The following is a 22094-nucleotide window of genomic DNA, read 5'->3' on the forward strand; positions in this document are numbered from 1 at the left end:
TTATACAAACTCAGACTTTTCCCTTTAAGTCAGGGGCTCACCTACTATTTACCCAGGGCCATTAAACCATTAAGAAAAATGGTGTTTCGTGGGCCAGGACAATTTGTGCACTTTGTTGAGAGTGAAGCTAATTTCCTCTTGCTTGGTGAAAAATGTTTACTCTCATTAAAAGTTCCAGGAATTCTGCACCCTGAGCTGATCCAGGTGTGGTCCCAAAAGAGCAGGTAACAGGACTACCATTTCCTCCTGAACACTTGGCTTTTGAGCCCTAACAGCTCCAAACAGGGCTTGGTGTTGGCCTCAGTCTCTACTTTTGACTTATGCTTTTTCCCGTGGTTCTGAGTTAATGCCAACTCACTTTCCCTGTCAGATTAATCCCCCTCACTAGAAAGTCTGAGGTTGAATGGGGCCACTCTCTGTCCCTCCTGGTTTTTGAACTGGAATTCTCCCTGCGGATTGCCATGTTGCCTCCTTCTTTGTATTGGGATGGCCACCATGACACTTGACTTCAAAAATCTGTCAAAGTCAGATGGCCTGCTGCCCTTTCCAGAGGCCACAGATGAAGAGGGCAAAATGAGAAACTAAAGACCGATCTCTAAGGACACAACCACCGGGCTGCATCCAGGAGGCACTGGCTCCCCCTGGTTTTCAGTGTTACTACTTTTTCAGTCCTTCTCAGCTGACAGAGCTCTACCTCCTGTTGGAGCCAACTGTAAGCCATTTTGCAGGTCTGTTTTTCTGAATTCCTTCTTGGAAATGTAATTAAGGTGCAAGGGGAGACAGCTGCACTCTTTGCATTTGCCATCAGGTCAGGAAGTGACATTCCTGGATAATAAGAATTTCCATAATAGATGGAAAGTCCAACCCCAGAGAAGGCTTGTGGTTGATGAAATTAAGGTTTTTCCAAATGAGGACGATAAGGAGCCACGTAAAATAAACTGTGACCTTGGAAACTGTGACGTGTACCAACAGATGTAGGCAGAAGGATGGAAGTCTACAGAGAGGATAGACAAGACCAGCGATAAACCAATGTCAAGGTTTGTTCAGCTGCAGCCAAGGGAGTAAGGCACTGTGTCTGGTGTTCTGCTGTATCTCATCCTGGGTTTTAGGCAAACCAGTTCTCCACTGCATCAGAAATTTCAGGCTCTATATAGGTTTTGGTTATATAAAAAAAAAAATGTGTCTGCAATTACCTGATTCCCTTTGGCTTACTTCCACCCCTAGTGAGTAAACTTCTGGTTAATAATTTGGCTTCCCTGAAATTCTTTTTTTAATTTATTTTTTTTTGACTGCCTTGGGTCTTAATTGTGGCACCGGGATCTTCGTCAAGGCATGTGGGATCTTTTGTTGCGGTGCGCAGGCATCTCTCTAGTTGTGGCAGCAGGTTTTCTCTTCTCTAGTTGTGGTGCATAGGCTCCAGAATGCGTGGGCTCTGTAGTTGCAGCGCCTGCGCCCTCTAGTTGAGGTGCGCAAGCTCAGTAGTTGTGGCATGTGGGCTTAGTTGCCCCGCGGCATGTGGGATCTTAGTTCCCTGACCAGGGATCAAACCCACATCCCCTGCATTGGAAGGCGGATTCTTTACCACTGGACCACCAGGGAAGTCCCTGGCTTCCCAGAAATCCTGATGTTGGGAAGAGGCTTCCTGGGATGACTTCCATGACTATTTTGTTAAATAGATGAGATATTTCTGACCCATCAAAGCTGAGGACAAGATTCTGTGTCTGATTCGACCCTGCTAGACACAACCACCTACTGGAAACTTGAAAAGCTCCCAAATCTCTCCTGGGTTCAGAGACACCCGAAGCCTCTCACATGTCTCTCCTTGTCCTCCTGCCTTTCCCATGGTGTTCAGTTTGTAGTCTCCATACTGCAGACTTGGAGAGGGAAGTGGCCTGCCTGGGCTCCTGCAGTGAGCGCATGTAGCAGCTGCGACTCCTAACTCCCGTTAATGACTGAGATCACAGTACACAGTTGCCTGCACTGGTTCTGGGTATTTTGCTGCACTGCTCACCCATTAACTTCCCTTCCTGAAAAGATGTTTTAAAAACCACTTTGCTTCTGGAATTGGGCTGTTGGCATGCTGCAGGCCTGGGTTAAATCTCAGTACAGATTTCTCGTTAAGGAAGTAGGCTGAGTGGTGAGGTTAGACCATGCTGAGGAGGATCTTAAATGTTTGCTGGGAAATTCTTGAAGAATTTTGTAGGGAATTGGGAGACTTCAGCTTTTTCAGCTAAGAGGCAACCTGCCCATATATGAATTTTTGACTGTGTAGAGAATTGATTAGAGAAGACCAGGACTGGAAGGGTCTATTATAATGGTACAGATGCCAGAGGATAAGAGTGGGATTAGCAATCGAGATGGAGAAACAAAGTTAGAAGAGATTTTGGAGGAACGCTATGCAGAATTGGCAAAGAAGTGTTTTATGAAGGGTGAAGTTTAAAAGGTTCATGGAAGGTCATTTAAAACTTTATTAGTTATATGTTTATTTTTACGTGTTGAAGTCCCTGCCTGCCATGGTCTCATGTGAATGACATGGCAGAGGTCTGCAGAAAATGGACATGGAAATGGCAGTGTCTGGAGGACTCATAAGGTTCAGAAAGCTCTGCTTCTCAAAACCTGTGAGCAGTATGCCCTGCTATGCCTTCATGGTCCCAGGAAGAAGTTCTGACCCCACTGGAGAAAGCTTGTAGTGTCTCCCATGCCTCATTATCAAACTGGGAACCCAGAAGTTGAGTAAGGAAGAGAAAAGTTACACCCACAAGGAGTTGCCGGACTTTACTACTTTATGTCTCAACAATCTAAGAATCATTCATTCACTCATTCATTCATCCACTCATTCACTCAGCGGATACCATTGAGTGCCTATAATGTATCAGGCACCATACTGGAAATTTAATGGTGAGCAAAACCAGGAGTGGTCATAGCCCTGGTGGAATTTAAAGAATCCAGAGGAAAAGACAGATGTTAATCGATCTCATAAACAAATAGAAAACTGCCCCTGAGATAAGTGCTAAGGAGAGACTTGCGGTGCTCTGAGGCCTGAGAGTGGGAGGATTTGGCACAATCAGGGACGTCTGTGAAGTATTCCCAAGGAAATATCTTACACTGATATTTGAAAGGCTGGAAGGAGTTTAAGTGTGCTAAGAGTGTGGTGGGGAAGAGGGTTCTGGGGTGCAGGGGGGGACAGCATGTGCAAATACCCTGTAGCTTCAGGAGGCATGGAGAGCACTAAGGACAGGAAAGGAAGCTGTTGTGGCCAGGGGAAGAAAGCGACAGGAGGCTGCAGGGGTCAAGGCCAGACCATGCCAGGTCTGTGAGCCATGGTAAGGGGCTTGTCTTTATCATTGCTTATCATGCTTAAAGCCTAATCACATCATGTTGTCTTCGCTATATTGCTTTTTTAGGATTATTTTCTATTTACGGCAAGTATTATTAATTTTTAATGTGTCATAGTGACTTATAGATTATTTTATAAAAATATATTTAAGATTAAAAATTGACTTGATTTAAATAAAAATAGTAATAGTCATACAGGTGGTAAGCAGAACTGTCAAGAATTGCAAACATGATGTGGAGTCAACTCTCATGGAAGGAGTGTTGGTGCTGATCACAAGTCTAGTTACCATCCATCACCATGCAATTGACCCCTTTCACTTATTATACCCCTTCCTCTCAGGTAACCACTAAGCTGTTCTCTATATCTATGAGTTTGGTTTTGTTTTATTTTGTTTGTTTATTTTGTTTTGTTTTTGTTTTGTTTTAGATTCCACATGTGAATGAAATCATACGGTATTTGTCTTTCTCCATCTGACTTATTTCACTTAGCATCATACCTTCAAGGTCCATTCATGTTGTCGCAAATGGCAGGATCTCATTCTTTTTTTATGGCTGAGAAATATTCCATTGTGTGTGTGTGTGTATATATATATATATAAAGAATGGAGATTGTTGGACACTATGCAAAGTGAAATAAGCCAGTCACAAAAAGACAAATACTTTATGCTTCCATTTATATGAGATACCTATGAGTAGTGAATTCAGAGAGAAAAAGTGGAATGGTGGTTGCCAGGGGCCGGGGGAAGGGAAGAATAGCCAGTTAATGGGTGCAGAATTTCAGTTTTGCACAATGAAAAGAGTTCTGGAGATTGGTCTCACAACAATGTGAACACTTAACAGTATTGAACTGTATGCTTAGAAGATGGTACATTTTTATTTACAATAACCAAGATACGGAAATAACCTAAGTGCCCATTTAATTGGACTTACAATAGGCTTTCTTAATCTATCCTCCATGTCTCTTAACCCCGCTTACTTGTTTTGCATCATTTTGTGTTCTTTTGCTGCACTTTGGTTTAATTTCTTTATATTTATCTTCCAGTTTTAAAATTTTCTCTGCCTGTGTGTCTACTCTGCTGTATAAGTTGCATACTACATTTCTACTTGCAGTTGCTAAATATTTTAATTTGTGGACATTCTGTTTGTTTCATTTTAAAATTTGCCAAGATCATTCTTTATAGTTTCTTGTTTCCTCACATTTTTTCTGTTAGTTCTTAAATTTTCTGTCTGATAATTCTAGTACCTAAAATCTTTGTGTTGTCCATTGCTTTGACTGGCTCTCACTGATGGTGACTTATTTCTTTCTATGTTTTGTGAGTTGGATTGTGAACTGCTAATTTTTATTAAAACCTTACTTGTGGGAATTGCTTGAAGCCTGAATCAGAGTGGAATTTCTCCAGAAAGGATTTGTATTTGTTTCTGCTAGCCTCCTTCTAGAGGCAGTTTTATTTCTTGTTCACCTTACTTTGTGGGTGTAGCCCTTAGATGCTCCAGTTTTACACAGTGGACTCCTCTTACATATTCCACTTTAGGGGCCCCCAGACTTTCTCTCCTGCTCCATACTCTGTGTAGCCATCTAAACAGCAGCATAAGGGCTTGAGGGCGTGGCAGAGGTCCTTTAGGTAAAAGATAGTTCTAACACTCTCTTTCATCCAAGGGTTTCTGTTTTCTCTTTTATCTCTAGAGTCCTCAGAGCTTTTTAAATATTTTAATTTTTCATCTTTTAATATTTTATCCAGTATTTTAATTGTTTCAATTGCAAAATTATTTAGGGTATTTAGCTCTCCATGTCAGTCCAGGGTCCTCTTTAAGCTTCACATTTTCTTTATATAAAAACCATTATCTCATATTCCTTTCTTTGTTACTGTTTTGATTTTGCGATATGTGTATATATGTGTGTGTGTGTGTATAAATATAAATATATATATATATATATATATATATATATATATATATATATATATATATCTCTCTCTTCAGTTCTGACTCCTGACTTCAAGTAGAACCTATGAGCCTCTAATTAACAGACTTGTGAAAAAGTTTTTTTCTCTTGAGATTACATTTATTTATACAAAAGTTTCATGGAGAGGAGTATAGCAATTAATTTTTTCTTGTGATAAAACTGAAGGTTGAGAATAGTGTTTAAAAATAAAATTAAATATAAATTTAAATTAGGAAAAGGAACATGGTCTTCAAACTTATACCTGTGCTGTAACTCTGTTTTCCTATGTCTGTAATCATAAGAATATCTTTTGCTAATGTTTGTTAAATTGTCCTGTAGGCATGTGGATTTCCACATTTGAATGTTGTCTGCCATTATCCTGTAACTATAACTCTCTAGGCCTTGCTGATAATTGTCATATAAGCACTACTTGTGAAATCCTGGTCTATAACAGTTCTATATGTTTCTAAATTTCTCTTTTTGATGATGGTGTTATCAGGCTCACTTTGTCTGCCTCTTCTCCCTTTCACCGTGGAATTATTAATTTATTCCCAGACTCTAACACATTCTTTGTCTTAAGTGTTAGAAAGATTTTTTTTTCTGTGCAGCCCACAATGAGTTCAATAAGCTTGTATTTGCACTCCCACCTGAGTGAAGGTAGAAGCTGTGTCTTACTCATTTCTGTGTCTAAGTGGTTTATAGTTTAGGAGGAACTCAGGATATAATGAATAGAATAGAAACATAAGAAGAAAAAAAAGCATCAGAATCCAAGTTTTTGAATAGCAGTTAATCTGCTATTGAGGCCACCTGGCTTTCTTCAGGTTGCGAGACGTCTGAGTGGGGTCCAGCAGGGGCAGGGTTGGTGTTCAGAACCTGCCACTCAGCCCAGCCCTCTGATTCTGTCTCTCTTAGGCCACCTGGCTGCCAACAGCTCCAGCTAAAGGAGCACCAGAGTGCGGGTAATGGGACCCAGCCACCACGGGAGGCTAGAGTGGGAGGTTGGCCCAGTACTTGTCATCTCTGCATGATGGCTCTGTGGTCCTGGAGAAGCTACAAGCCTGAGACTGCTCCCACCTCCCCTCCCCATTCAGGGAGGCCCAGCATTTTGTTCCCTCCAATTAACTGTGCATAACAACAAGGAGTGAAACCAAGTGATTTAAGTAATAATTTATCATATTCAGTTCACCATGAACAGCCGTCTAGTGTTTCCTTTGCCCTTTTAAATGAGTCTTTGTTCTGATGCTCAGCTCTTTTGTGTATTCCATAAGCTTTTAATGCATGCCTTCCCTCCCTCCCTCCCTCCCTCCCTCCTCCTGCCTTCCTTGAGCTTTGAAGCACTAGTGTATTTCTAGAAGCAGCTGAGCCACCTCTCATCTAGCATCCTTGTCCCATTTAATAGGGAACTTGAGTGTTAGTTTATGAGCATGAACTCTCGGCTCCATGCTGAGAAATGCAAGGGAAAAGGATACAGTCTTTACTCTGGACCAGCTTTCAACCTAACCGGGGGGATGAGGCTCATCCAACATGAAGCCGTCAGAGGAGGAAGGAGAGGACCGTATTTGTCAGTATCAGCAAAGTTCGGCCTTGCTGTGAGGAAAGCTCCCTGGAGGAAAGGACTGAAACCAGTTCTGAATGTTGGTGTGGATCTGGGGAGGAAGTAGAGGAGAGGGCAGCTCACGCAAGGGCCTAGTGGGAGCACAAGTGTGGATTTGGGCAAATCTGGCGTGAGGGCAGGTGAGGTAAAGTCAGGGAAGTGAACCTTAACCAGGGTAGCACTGATTAAGGGAGCCTTTTGTCTGCCTGCTTGCTAGTTTGTCTCACCTATGGGATCAGCTGGCCTATGAGCCTCCTTTTCTTAACCCCATGGTTTCTGGGGTGTGGAGAGCCCAAACTTACAGAGGAAGTCAGGCAGTTTTAGGTTTTCTTAGTTTATTTACTTTCACAGCTGTATTCTAGTGGGCTCTGTGTGTGTGTGTGTGTGTGTGATCAGGTATGTGTGAATGCACACCTTGGCTCTCAGGGACTCTCATCAGACAGTTATGTTTCTGGATTTGGCACTGGGGTGGTAATAACTGAACTGGGGCAGCAGGGGCCATAGCTTTGAGTCACTGAGGCTGTGAGACCCTGGGCCCCTGAAGAGGCCCTGATAGCAGATCTGTCCCTACCTCAGGCCTGTTGGGCTCCCTGATGGTGGAGGACGGGCCTAAGCATGGGGAGACAGGGAAGCCTGGACCTTCGGAGGAGCTGAAGGAGCGCCTACACAGGTCCGTCCTCTTGAGCAAGGTCCCGGGGCTCTGGGGTCACATTGAGGGTCCCATAGTCAGGGTGTGCCAACAGCCCAGTGCACTGTTCCCTTCTCAGAAGGAGACACCATGCTGGGGGAGGGGGTCTCACTGGCCTTCCAAGGAGCCAAGGTGCTAACAGACTGGACTGCCCAGGGCACAGATCATCCTGGAGAGTGAGCTGAGGAGGGAGACGATGTGGAGGGACCCCATAGTCTGACTCTCCAGCCGTCTAGGAGCCTGTATTCATATGCTCACTTCAGGGTGTCTCTTGGCTAAAATGTCTTAAAAATGAGGCCTCGGGGGGGGGAAAAACATTAACTAAGATTTCTTTTCAATTTCTGAAATTAAATATAAGTTGAGAGCAAGCAAAATAAGACAACATTACCTTTAATTCCAAACTATGGCAATCCAATGATGTGGAGACCTACTTCTTTACTCAGATGTCTTTTGGGAAGAGCATATTATTTATTTGAAAGAAATACTCAGAGAAATTGCTTGAGGTGGAGGGTAAGACCCCAGGGGCATGCACGTAAAAAAATACATGGGGCATCTTTGAAACTGTTATACTCAAGGCATCAAAAGAAATTTGCCTCATTCCTGAGAGGAAAGTTGGTAGGAAATTTAGGTGAATAGAAAGAACTGAGGGTCCAGTGGAGTTGGGGAAAGCCAAGAGAGATCCTCCAGGGCCAGAAGTGAGGGGCAACAGGATTGGATACAGGTGACAGCAGAGGGACAGGCAACTAACATCTGTGCGACAATAAAAGGACACATTCTTTTAATGGCAACAGATGGCCACAGGGTCAAGCATGCCTGGGGGTTTTGGTTGGGCCACCTTATACAGAAGTAGCCGGGGAGGTTCTGTGCTCAGGATTTTAGAGAGAGAACCGAGTCTCATCCAGTTTAGGTTTTGACATGAAACAATTAACCCGAGGCCACATGGTGAACTGAGGAGGAAGGTCTTCCGATTTCTCCTGTGACACTCAGTTATTCTCTTTCTGAACTTAAACCTCAGTTAGCAGATATTGTCTCTGTTCTATGTACACTCATTTCCAGATGCCTTTAAATTTGCTCTAGAAATACCAACATCCTCTTTCTCCCTAGTCAGGAAAGAGCAGAAAAAGAAAGCTGAAATGTCATCTCGAACACTGACTGCAGCCCCTGGACCACCTTCAGCCTCCAGGGGATGGTGGGAAGGGGGCGGGGGGCAGGGGGGAAGGATGGGAAGCGGGGGAGGTCAGGAAGGCAGCTTCACAGTCAGGTCAGATGTGTTTCTTCCTGTTGCTGCAGCTCAACTCCCTTCCTTTGCGTTCCCCAAGGACTGACTGTGCAGATATCTGATGTCACGCAGGCCACTGAGTTTTTGCTGAAAGCCTAGACCCGTTCTTCCCTTTTACAAGCTTGGTGGTGCTGCCCCTTTAAGACTTTTCCTTGGCTTTACCTCTTCCCTTCGTCCCTAACAAGCCCAAGACCAAACCGAGAAGAACGAAGCCAGGGTAAATTGAGAAAAAATATTTGAAACCTATTAAGTGTGGCTACAAGTTTATTGCAATTCTTAAGTTAATTATATCCTTTTTGACTTCCAGCCAGTCCCTCACTGGGCTTCCATATAGACTTGGCCACCTATCCCAGCCTCAGGCTGGCGGCATGCCTATCTGTCTGCCTCATTCCTTCCCTCCCTCCTTCCCACCACCTCTTCCCCCCTCCCTCCTGCACAATTAAGTAGCAATCCTCTGTAGCTACCTCCTGGAGCTTAAATGTGGTCAGGGCTGTAGTGTGTATAAAGAACTTGAAGTGTGTGTGTATTTGTATCCCTGTGAGGGGCAGGGACATGGTAGATAGTGGAAGATCACGTATATAAACGTTTTCTCTTACCTCAGCCACAAACATTTATTTTAACTTGTACCTTACAAAGTGTTATCCCCTGGTCATTTAAATCTCATGAATCCTTTGTACAAGTAGGTGTTATCACTGTACATCCAGGTGTTTATGGATGAAGAAACTGAGGCTCAGAGAAATTTTACAAAGGGATTGATCGCACAGCTATTAGGTGGCAGAACAAGATGGGATTCAAGACCAGGTGTTCAGTTCTAAGTTGTGTGTGTGTGTGTGTGTGTGTGTATGTGTTTCCTCTCTACACTACACTGGTTCTCAAATAACAATAGAGTTGTACCTTTGTATAACATTTAAGAGTACAAAAGGAAGTTCATTCATATTGCCTTATTTAATCATTAAAACATTATGATGTTGGTGCTGTCCCCATTTGGGGGTTCTTTAGGAGTTCTCCTCCCGGATCTATCCCCAGGTTGGCATTGGGAGCTCCCTGACCTCTAGCTTCCTGATCCTCTGTTTATTGGTTTAGAGTCAGGCCCCCGAGCCAGGTGAGGTCACTCAGCCCCTTCCCTGGGAATTTTGAGAATGAAAAAGGTCAGCATGTAAACACAGTGGTTGAGAGTGCCCATTTTCTGTCAGGTCAGCTAGGACCAGAGAAAGCCAGTGTACAGTAAGACAGGAGAGCAAAGAGGCTGGGGAACAGCAACAGAACCAAGAGATGAGGAGAGGCAGAACTTCCTGAACGTCCTGCAGGTCTTCAATCTTTGGTTCTATTCCATGAGAGTCAGCAGCTTCTCTTCCCTTGGATTCTGTATGACACTCCTGTTCCCTGCCAATAAAATATTTTTTGCTTATACTGTATACTAGGGTTAGAATTTTCTTACTTGCAACTAAAAGGATCCTGAAAAATACATATCAGAAAATGGAAGCAGTGAACTAAGCGCTAAATATAGGTACAAGAAGTGAACGATAGGAGTTAGAGGATGGAGCAGTTTTTGCTGTTGTGTTGCAGGAGATCTCATGAGCTGAGCTTTGAAGCCTTGCTCACAACCTACATGTATGTAACCATTTGGCAAACCCTGTGGAGGGGAAAGAAGAATACACAGGAACCATCTTTTAGGAAGTTTCCGAGCATAGCAGATGCTTTCGGTACTCCTGACACATTCCGTCAGACTACCTCTGATTTCAGCTAAAGCTGTGCTGGACAGCTCTTGTGTACTAAGCATCCCACCTCAAGGGTCTGTCTTGCTTCTCTTGGCTTTTCTGTCTCAGTGCTTTCTCCAAAGCCACGGGAGCTCTCTCAGCCCATGAGCAAGCATAGCCCAGAGATTTGGAGGATGGAGAGAAGTTACTCCCAACTGAGATTGGAGGATCTGCTTCCAAGATGGCTTACTCTCATGGCTGATAAGTTGGTGCCAGCTCTTGGCAAGAGGCCTCCGTTCCTCCCCATGCAGAATCTCCCCAGGGCTGGTTGAGTGTCCTCACAGCATGGTGGCTAGCTCTCTCCAGAGGGGCAATCCAGGGAGAAGGCACATTGCCTTTTGTGACCAAGCCTCCCAAATTACACACTGTCACTTCTGCAATATCATGTTGGTTATACCTGTTCAGTTTGGGATAGGACCACACAAGAACATGAATACTGTATCAGAGGTAAGGGTCACTGGGGCTATATTAGAGGCTGATTACCATAATGCCCCTGTGGACAACCCTCAGCCAATAGGGGATGTAAGCTAGAGGACAAATGCCCAGCCTCCTAATTCTGAAGTAAATTCTGCATAGCTCCTCAGAAGCTCCCCAGAGAGGCTGAGCCCCAGTCTGCCATATCTGTAATCATCTGAAGTGCACACCCTTTGTTGGCTTCTCCTCCTTCTTAGCTTTCTATTCCTCTCTCCCTCACTCCTGTTTCCTGTGATTCACCTCCCAAACAAACTCTTTCACTGAAGTACTTGTCTAATGCTTTTGGAGGAACCTAAACCAAAACACAAAGGTAGTATGTAAAATAATTTTGTTTGTTTTAATATTTATTTATTTGGTTGCACCAGGTCTCAGTTGTGGCACGTGGGCTCCTTAGTTGCAGCAGGAGGGCTCCTTACTTGTGGCATGTGAACTCCCAGTTGCGGCATGCATGTGGGATCTAGTTCCCTGACCAGGGATTGAACCCAGGCCTCCTGCATTGGGAGCACCGAGCCTTACAAACTGGGCCAGCAGGAAAGTCCCTCGCTAGGTCTATTTTTTTTTTTCAATTTTTTAAAAATTTTTTTTAAAGTTCTCTTTATTATCAATTAGAAGATCTTTAGTATTCCCTGGCATGGTTTTTTTTAAAAATTAATTAATTAATTAATTTTTGCTGTGTTGGGTCTTCGTTTCTGTGGGAGGGTTTTCTCTAATTGTGGCAAGCAGGGGCCACTCTTCATCGCGATGCGCGGGCCTCTCACTATCGCGGCCTCTTTTGTTGCAGAGCACAGGCTCCAGACGCGCAAGCTCAGTAGTTGTGGTTCACGGGTCCAGTTGCTCCGCGGCATGTGGGATCTTCCCAGACCAGGGCTCGAACCCTTGTCCCCTGCATCGGCAGGCGGACTCTCAACCACTGCGCCACCAGGGAAGCCCTAGGTCTATTTTTATACACAGGAATATTAGGCTTGCTTATTCCCACAAGCCCTCAAAAAATGGAAGCAACAGTCATACTTGTCCCTCTCCACATGAATCTTTAGTAAAAGGCAAAAGATTCATTTGATTATGAATTATGAAAGTACAAGTATAGATTAAAATAGTTTTGAAATGGTGTGGAGCTGATCACGAAGGTATGTGATATACTGCGCTGTTGGAATATTGATGGTTAACCATGTAGAGGAAGCTCACAGAGGGATAGCATGGTCATGAAAGCTTTGTGGAAGCATCAGGAATTGAGAAATGGAGGGATTGGGGGAAGGGGCAAGAAGAAAGGCAAGAGGAAGGCAGCTTTAGCAATACCTGTACCTCTGTATATACCTATACCTCTGTACTGAGCGAGGCAGGGAACAGAGAAGAGGGATGTGGCTGGGAGAGGAGTGGTCAGTGCGTGGGACAGTCTACCAGGAAGGGGCTGGGGCAGACTGTCCGTTGGGAAGGCCATTGTGACAGTCCAGTGAGAGGTTAGAAGGGCTTGTACATCTGGAAATGAAGGATGGAAGTGAAGAGCAAGATCTTACAGAGCAGGACACGCCAGGGCTTCCTTCCCAGAACCAGACAGACAGGATTGAGGAGCCTGCATTGGGTTTCAGAAAGGACTGTGAGGTTAGCAGTTCTTTTATTCATTCATAAATAATTATTAAACACTTATTAAATATGTACTCTTTTAAGCATAGGGCCATAGCAGTGAACAAGATCATGAAACTGTGTCCTCAACAAGCATGTTTTCTGTAAGGAACTATCTAGGAACCTCCCTTAGGATCCTAAAGGCAAGTGCATGCTAGGAAATGGATTCTGGACTTCCTCAGAGCTGTGTCCTCAGCATCAGTCACAGCTAGTTCTCCTTGGTTTGCTCATTCCAAGTTTCCCCACAAAATGTCCTGTTCCCTTTGGCTGCTCTCACCTTCTGCTGTGGTGTACATCACACCTTCAGCATCACTCATTAACATCTGTTCATTTGCATGGATGTCTGATTGTCAGTGTGATTACAGCCATGGTGCATATTAGGGAAACAGGACTTGGTGGTTATTCATAAAATAATCAGAAGCCTAAGACAGTGCTAGTGCCATGCCTGTGACTCAATACAAGTTCAAGTTCATACTCATCAGTATCCAAGTGGTATGCAAGGCCATGCAAATCATCCTTTTATCTTAGCCTCCTCCTCTTCTATCCCCATGGAACCACTTGAGATTCTCTACACATGTCCTATCCTTCCAGGCCTGTGTGTCCTGGCTCATGCTTTTCCTGGAAAGCCCTACTTTCTCACATAGAGTTCTTACTCATTTTCTGAGCCTCAGCTCAAATCCCATCTCTTCTTGGAATGAGTTGCTCTCTGCTCTATGCTGCGAAGGCCTCTGTTTGCATCTTGCTTGCAGCCCCTTGATGCTCCCTTTCTTGTTTTATAGTTCTTTGGACAGGTTTCTTTCTCATAAAGAGACTGCAGGCTGCTCAAGGGCCCAGGTCTTATTTTGGTATTTCCAGGTGCTCTGCAATAGTGGAGATTCAGTGTCATCTTTGCTAAATCAACAGATGGAAGGCATGGCTGCTACTAAAGCTGATGCACCACCTTGACCACTGATGCTGAAACTGATCAGCTTATCAGATGGTGGGACTGAGACTGGCAAGGTCTTGCTGCCTGCTAGCACTCGAGGGAGGTGACGATGCTATATGGCTCAAGGGATGCAAATGTGGGTGCTCTGGCATTGGCATCTTACATTATGAAGTCCCAGCACAGGTGCTCTGCTCCATTTTTCAGACGCGTGTTTGCCTTCCCTAAGTTCTCCACAAGAGACGTGAATCTAGGGAAAGTCCTGAGTGCAAGCCCCATAGTGCTCAGGCGGCCTGTGTTTCTCTTACTCTTAGTCACTTAAGTCCTTACATTTGGAATCATTTTCACCTCCTTGAAGATGGAGCTAGAAAGATTCTTTGAAACTTCAGATTGGGAAGTCTGAATCTGACTTAATAGCTTAGAAAAATAATATTTGCAAAGAGTTTATATTAAAAAAGGCCAAGGCCTCTTAAGATAATGGATTTAGAGGCCTCCTTTACCTCTTCAAATGCACACGTTTTTATCCACGTAAAAAATGCTTATTAACTCTAAGCACTTCTTCTATTCTTTGATCTTCTTTTATTCTGAGAGTCACCCTAAAATCAAACAAGGGTTTAGAATTTCTGATCACTGCCTTAAAAAGTCGGGTCATATACACTGTGCCAGGCCTGGTACTAATGCCATCCCATGTCTGTGATTTCATCCTCTCCATGGGGTCTAGGTGTTGAGTCAGTAGAGGTAGAAAAGCAACCAGGCCTTTTCTCTCTTAAATTAAGATACTTATATCTAGTGTTTGCAAAGTGTTTTCACAGCTATTATCACATTTGCTTCCTAAGACTAAGGAGATTTGGAAGATTATCCCATTTTATAGGGAGAAAATAAGGGCTCAGAGAAATGGAGTGGTCCATCCAATATCACACAGCTTAGAGTGGTAGAGCCCAGTTCTTTTGACCAGTATTCAATGCCCCTTCTGGCAGGACCCAAATCTGCCTGTGATTCCAATCCAGCACTCCTTTCAACACCTACTTCCTACTTCCTACTTCATGCTTCCTTATAAACACACATCTTGTATCCTTTACCTCAGTTGGCTGTCAGCCAGCCTCTGTAAGGTGGCAATGGCTGAAAATAGCTTATGGTATGACATTGCCCAGCAAGATTGCATTTTTCCCCAAGAATTAACAAAACAGAAGCCTACATGGGAGAGTTTGGGTTTGGTGACATGTCCATTGTGGGGTTGCTTTGGTAGCCAAGGGGTCTTCTTGGTGTCCCTTATGACAAACATATAGGCAAGCATGTATTTTCATAGGTCTGAACCCCAGTGTTGATGGCACAAGAGAAGAGAAAGAAGGAGGAGCTGAATGGATGTCTTGTGAACAGTTTCACGTTGTGGAACTTGGTAGGTCCTGGGGGATGAGACCTTAGAGCCCCCAAGTTAGTTGGCCTGCAGGCTAAGCTGAATGCAGAAACAGCATGGCTTTTCAGATAGACTTTTCCGTATTTTCTCACCCACTTGGATGAGGCCAAAGAAAAAAACAACCTGTTTCTTTATTAATGATGCTTTCTGCAGAGTTAGATTAAGCACTGATTAAAGGCAGATGCTTCCAAAGTATAAATGTAAGTACCATCTCAGTCACTCTCCGGTTACAGGGTTTCCTACACGATTCGTTAAAATCACTTTGGCTCTCTTCCCATTTCCCTTCCTCTATGCTCTCCACCCAGCTTTGGAGCTGCCCCTCCCAGAAAGGCTTCAATTGCCAGGAGCAGGAGCTTGGACTCTGCGAGAGACTTGCTCTGTGGAGAGCTTCAAGAGGTACCACAGGGGCTGCTGCCTGGAGCCACCTTACCAGGAGGCAGGTAAGTCCTCTGGGCTGGGGGCAGCCCTGTTCTTCTGTCCTTTCAGGGCTGGACCTGCCACTATGGAACTTGCTCTGTTTTTTTCATCAAGACAGAGTACAGGCCTTTTGTAACCTTTTCCTGCTCAAATCAGAGGCAGAGACCAGGTATAGGATACATGGCTCAGGTGATGGGGTCCATCAGGTGGTTCTCCTCCTTTCAAATGCTCTGAGAGGGCATGAGGGCATGGGGACAGGAGATGGCTGGCTGGCTGGCCTGGTAGGTGCTTGCAACCCTGGACTTTGTGTCAGAAATTGGACTTTTCTAGAAATGATGTGCTCAAGTCTTGTGTCCATCTGAGGCTATGGTGCAAATCCTCCAAATATTTTCTGAATTCCCTGTGGCCAATGAACTTAATCAGAAATTGATGTACATGAAGGGTTTTGTTTTTGTTTTGTTTTTGTTTTTTGCTGAAGAGCTAGCAGCTTAATCTTGGGATTGGCTTTGGACTGAGATCAAACTGTGTTAAAGTCTGTTCAAGTTCGCTTTCTTTCTGATTTTCTTATGGGATTTATGAAGGAGGAAGAATATATATTCTTGTAATCCACATTAACGTACATAGCTTATGAATCACCAAAGTTAGGAACTTGTTATGCAGACCACCACCCAAAATGGGTGAAGGGGCATCCTGTAGGATATATCCACCATTGGGTTGTCTGGCTTGGATGAGTGGGAGGGTGTCATGGTGGGACCAGTGGAATGCCTGTGGGAGTGACATGAATGGAGCGGTGGTGGTGAGGCTGATGTCCAGGGAAGAATGTCACTCACAGTGAGGGTGCCGTCGACCCAGTGCAGCCCAGCTGGAAGCTGTGTGGCTTTCTCCTCCTGACTCCCTTCTCTCAGGAAGGGGTGTCTTAGTTTGAGTATGAAGAACTAGGCAGGTAGGTGGAATTGCATGGTAGTGACTGTTTGGGACTGAGATTCTCCAGCACTTACGGGATCATAGGCAAGTGTCTCCATTTCTCTAAGCCCTAATGTTTTCTTCTGTAAAATGTGGATGATATAATAATATCTACGCTGTAGCTCTCTTGGGAAATTATGAGAGATAATCCATTTAAAGTGTTTGACAGTGCTTAGCCTATGGCTCAGAACTCTTATTAACCTCAGTATGGGCCTTTGGCATTTTAGGTTGTGTGGACCAGATCCATGCCAAAAGGTTCTGGTTGTGCAGCTGCAATCCTTTTGTGACTTCCCCTTACTGCTTAGGGTAAAGTTTAAGGGTCAGGTTGTCCAGTTTGGCTCCTTACCTGGAGAGAAAGTTAGAGAGAAACACTAGTCAAAGGAAGATGTAAGGTTAAAATCTCTGCCTCTTAGGAGAAGAATTCACCAGACGAATATTTCCTTTCAGAAATCCCCCAAGGATAATATCTCATGAGGTTGCTCTGAGGATTAAATGAGATAATAATTTTGCCTGGAGCAAGGTAGACATCCTTAAATGATATCTATCATTGTGAAAATGTTTGTGATATGTTAATTGAAAAGTTCATAGGGTAAAATTGCATACCCATCATAATGACAGCTATGTAAATATATCCACAGAAAGACTGTGGAAAAGAAATACACCAAAATGTTAAAATTTGCATGTGTTAGGTGGCTTTGGTGCGTGATCATTTCCTTGTCTTGTTTTCTAAATTTTATTTAATGGATGATTCTATCAGCCCAAGCCCTGGCAGGAAACAGATGGCACATTCAAACTGGGCATTTTGAGGATGTTTTATTGAAGGGACACTTTACAAAAGTTCAGGCAGAGTTACAGTAACAGAAGCAAGTGACAGTGCCGTTCTCAGGTGTGCTGAGAGTGGGGAGCCATTACACCCTGCATCTGAAGGGGCAGGGGGAGGTGCTGTATAACTGGAGGAGAAGCTTTGTGGATGGGCCATCTGATAGGAGCTGTGGTGCGTGCAGCCATCAGGGAGAGAGTTGGGAAAGAAGTCTCCAACCTCATTCTCCCCTATTTTCTGGGTCTCTTGCTGGTGCCTCCCATTGGCCAAACTCAACCAGAAGCCAGAGTTCAGGGGACCCCAGTGAGGGGTTCATGTGGATCAGCTTCATGGGCACTGAGCAGGGTGGAGAAGGATGGGGAGAGACCTGTAGGGCAAACCGAAGATGGCCAGCACAGTAAGGTTATGTAGCTTTTGTAATTATAGGTAAAGTCATAAATAAGAAACAAAAGCCTTTTGCTACCCTCAGTGCTTTCACACATGCATACTCTTCCCTCTTTCCTTTCAGCTCCATGACTTCATCTTTGTAACAATGCCCTCCTCTGGGCTCCCACAGCACCTGGTGCTTCCCCTAGTGTAGCCACACTCATTGCGTGGTTTCATCCTTTGTCCTTAACTTACCTGATTCCCCACACCATTGTAAGACCCTTGAGGCTGGGATGGTGTTTTATATCACTTTGCATTTCCAGCACCCAGCACATGAGTGAATGAATGATTGGAATTCAGATCTAAATACCTCTATAAAGCTATAGATTTGAAGTAAGGTTCAGAGCTACCTAATCTTAACAGAGTGAATTCCCAAAGAATTTAGGGCCTCTGCTTAAGGAAGTGAGGCTTTGGCTTTCGTTCCTAGATGAGTGTTTGTTTACTTTCTATTTAGTGGGAGTGGGCCCGTGAGCCTGCTGAACACAGGCTGGTCCTCAGAGGCCCTGACAGATGGCTCCCCACCTCCCTTGCCAGTCTAGCCCATCACCTGATGGAGGTCTGGCAGAGCCTTCTCACAGGCCTCCCTGTCTCCCATGATTGCCCTGTGTCAAGTCATAATTCACATGTTGCTGGCCTCCTGGTTTAGGACTGCAAATTGAGATTAAGCTTGCTTCCTTTCTGACTCAAGGAGATTTAGAGCCTGTCTTCATACCTGATATTGACTCTTTGTTTTGATTCTCTATTTTAACTCTCTATTTTGAATTAGAGGATGTTTTGAGCCCTTGAAGGATTTTTACAATCCTTTCGCAATCCTATGGGAGTAACATACATGCATATAATTCAAATAGGTCAGGAGGAAAAAATGTTGGGAAGGATATAACATGAAAAATAAAATGTCTCCACCATCACCTATATATCCAGTCGCACTGTTAACCATTTCAGTTTTTCAGTCTTCTGGTCATTGTCTCACTTAACTCTAAATAATTCTCTTATTCTTCTATTTCTTGATTTATCAAGTTTAAGTAAAAAATATTGAATTGCCCCTATGTGCGATGAGGGATTTAACTTATTGACAGTAAACCTTCTGCCTTTCTCATGATTCCTTCCAGTTTTTTTTCCTTATATTTCTAATTTGGTTTTGCACTTGATTACCTGTGTAATTTTAAGGGATAGACTTATACTTGTATTGCTTGATCCGTTGACCTTCCATAGAATGTCTTAATTCTCCATGTGTTTAAGATGAGGAAATTGGTGCCTCTGAGCTTCCCCTCACCTTTTCTCTCCAACTCCAGCTTGCAGCAGAATTTTATAACATTGATAACATTTGAAGTCTATTCTGTAATTATAATTAATTTTGCTTTATGTATCAGATTGTTAAAAATCAAAAACTAATATATAACCTTTATGATATAAAGATTTTGTAGCTACTAGTCTCTAAAACCAAGTACTATATTGGGGCCCATAAAGAAGGGGCTGGACTCTGATGTCACTGACCTTCTGCTGCATGAAAGAGAACATTCGAAGTGTCAGGGTCAAGTGGACTCTCTTTTTTTCCTGTTATTATATTCTGTCGGCTGCTCAGATCATTTAGCTGGCTTCATATGTAAAATGTGACTTTCTGAAGAACATTTTGTTTCCATGGAATTTCTAATTACCTTTCTTTTTTACCTGTTAATAAACCAGTTTTTTTTTTTAATTTTAATTTTTTTGGCTGTGTCAGGTCTTAGTTGTAGCATGCGGGATCTTTCTTTGCAGCATGCGGGCTCTTCGTTGCAGCCACGTAGGCTTCTCTCTAGTTGTGGCACTCGGGCTCCAGAGCGCACGGGCTCAGTAGTTGCAGTGCACAGGCTTAGGTTCCCCGAGGCTTAGTTCCCCGACCAGCGATCAAACCTGTGTCCCCTGCATTGGAAGGCAGATTCTTAACCACTGGACCACCAGGGAAGTCCCCATCTATAACAAATTTTGACATGTGCAGTTTCAGGAGTTGTCAGTTTTATTTTGTGTTATTTATTTTTATTAAGTCTCTTTTCCTCAAGGACCCAGTCAAAATACCCCAGGGTCAGAACAGCAGGGCCAGAATGTCCAGTTTCTTCTTTAATAGTCTCATTATTATGGCAGCAGCCCTCCACTGGATTTCTTGCTGCAACTTAGCATAAGGTCCAGTTTTTGCCATCCAGGGTCTTTCCTGGCTCATCCATTTTATAGGATCAACTAACATTCATATGCTGTTTACTGCAAAAGACTTCATGCTGTCTTAAATATCTTTTATGAGCTCTAGGGCCAAATTCAGTAGAGTCTTATTATATGCTCACTTCATTTATACAAATTCAATTACATATGTTTATGAGAGAGCGGTGAGGGAAGAAATAGAAGGGAAGAGGAACGGAGGGGAGAGGAGAGGAGAGAGAGTAATTTAAATAGTACGGCCAATTCCATTATCCAGGAGCATCCATAAAGATCTTGACCCTGACATCCATAAAGATCTTGACACTGAATGAATGCAGGACAGAATGCATTGAATCTATGGTCCCATATTTGGTTTCTGTTGACATATGGCTCACACCTTGTGAGTACTGCATTACCCTTAGTGTGTTTAAAGACACATATGTTGCCCTTATCGTGGCCTTTAAACAGAATCCAGCTACTTTCTTCACTGAAGAAAGAGGTTCTATTGAATTTGTTGACCAGTGAGTTGGGATGCCTCTTCAATATGGTACCTCCCTAAGGGATTGGCAAGGGAAGTTTTGACTATGTTTTTTGTTTTTGTTTTTTTCTTATGTGCTTTTTTTCAGAGGCTAACACGTGTAAGCTGTGATTTCTCTGTATTCTAGTGCTTCCCGGTTCTCTCCACTTGCAGGTCCCATCAGTGGCTTCAACTCCATGTGTTTTAATCTGAATCTATTCCCCCAAAACTTTTTCCTTCCCTAGTGCTCTCTGTCTGAGCGAGTGGCACTGTTGACTCACTTGCCGAAGCCAGGAGCCTTGGCTCCTTCCTGTCCCTTAAATCCGTCTCTTCCCATGAGTCACTTGTCAAGGCTATTTTTTAAGTGACTCTCAAATCCATGCACTCCATTAGGTCATCCTCAGTGGTTATGACCTGTTGCAACAGTTTCCAGGCTCATTTCTCCTATTCTGGCCTTCCCAACTCCTTCATTCCCCTATCCCAAGCCTATTCATTCTCACCAGTAAGAGGGATATTTAAAAAATGATAGTGTTGCTCCTCTGGAATAATAATAATAGTAATAACCCACCCTTCAGTAACACTCCACTACCCTCAGGGTGAAGTCCATGATCTTTACTAAGGATTACAGGCCCCCACATGCTCTCCAATGCTGACTGACCATTCCACTCCTCACAATCTCCATTCTGGGCAAACAAAACCTGTTGATGGACACCACGTTCTTTTTCAACCAAGTGTCCTCGTACATGCTCTTTCCTCCCCCCTGCAACACTCTAATGTCCGTTTTTTTCTTCTCTGAGACTTACATCTCCTTCAGGTCTCAGCTGAGACATTAAAGCTTCGGTAAGCCACCCCTGATGCTGCAAAACTGCTCAGATGCTTATCCTATGAACAGACATAGCACCCTCTATTTATTTCCTATAGTAGCATTTGTCTTACTCTACTGTAATTTCATGTCTTTTATCTGTCTTCTCCACTACAGCAGGCAGTGTAACTGTAGGGTCTGGAGGAGAGACTGAGGTTTTTTCACCATTAGTGCCTAGCACTGTGCCTGGAACAGGCTCTGAGCACATGGTTGTCGAATGAATAAACCAATCCTGTGTTGGGTTCCCCATTGTAATTCCTTGGAGTGGTGTGGGAGTCAATCCTAGATTGGCATTCAGTAAATTAGAAAGGAAGAAGATGCCTGGCATGGGGAGCAAATGCATTCAACTTAAACACTACTGCTTTTTCTCAGAGTCTAGTTTTAAGCCTGAGTCTGTAGAGAAAGTCCTTGTAGAAAGGGCTGTCAGGGATAGGGGCTGGGAGAGCTATTTTCCCATGGTAGAGTGACCTATTAGCTTTGGCAAATGCTTTTTGCTTTCTTGGGGTCTCACTTCTGCCAGGTCTGGGTCTCAGAAGTTAGGGAGCTGGCAAAGGATCATAGATGTTAGTGTAAATGTTCATGCCTGTGTTTATGTCTCTTTTGTTTCCATCCTGTCACATTTCGAGAAATTTGCCGACCAAAGGTGAAGACTCATGCACTCATAGTTTTGATTTTACAACCCCCAACTATGGCCCACTTGATTCCCTATTCCTTCCTCTCCTGTTCACACTGCAGCCACTTGTCTACCATCTGCAGGTCCCATTTCAGCCGTTCAACTGGTTCAGTCTTACTGTCTTCCTTGATGCTTGGGTCTCATTTTTAGAGGCTGAGCTTCTTCTGCTCATTGACCCTGAACTCAGCTTCCCACCTATTTCCAGGTCCTCCAGGAATGATATCCTG

General features: G+C 43.8%; 1 protein-coding gene and 1 pseudogene across 1 annotated transcript in view; one reads left to right on the forward strand and one right to left on the reverse strand.

The window, feature by feature from the left end:
- Positions 1–12029: 12029 nt before the first annotated feature.
- LOC117314037 (U5 spliceosomal RNA) lies at positions 12030–12153 on the reverse strand (annotated as a pseudogene).
- A 2762-nt stretch (positions 12154–14915) lies between these two features.
- SCN11A (sodium voltage-gated channel alpha subunit 11) overlaps positions 14916–22094 on the forward strand; it is a 78370-nt gene continuing 71191 nt past the window's right edge. Inside the window, exons 1-2 of the mRNA XM_073811066.1 lie at positions 14916–15005; positions 15329–15463. Of these exons, the coding sequence (XP_073667167.1) occupies positions 14972–15005; positions 15329–15463 (169 nt within the window). The 5' untranslated portion in view covers positions 14916–14971. The remainder of the gene's footprint in view (positions 15006–15328; positions 15464–22094) is intronic.

This window comes from Tursiops truncatus, chromosome 10 (genome assembly GCF_011762595.2).
Source record: "Tursiops truncatus isolate mTurTru1 chromosome 10, mTurTru1.mat.Y, whole genome shotgun sequence".
In the NCBI taxonomy this organism is placed as follows: domain Eukaryota; kingdom Metazoa; phylum Chordata; class Mammalia; order Artiodactyla; family Delphinidae; genus Tursiops; species Tursiops truncatus.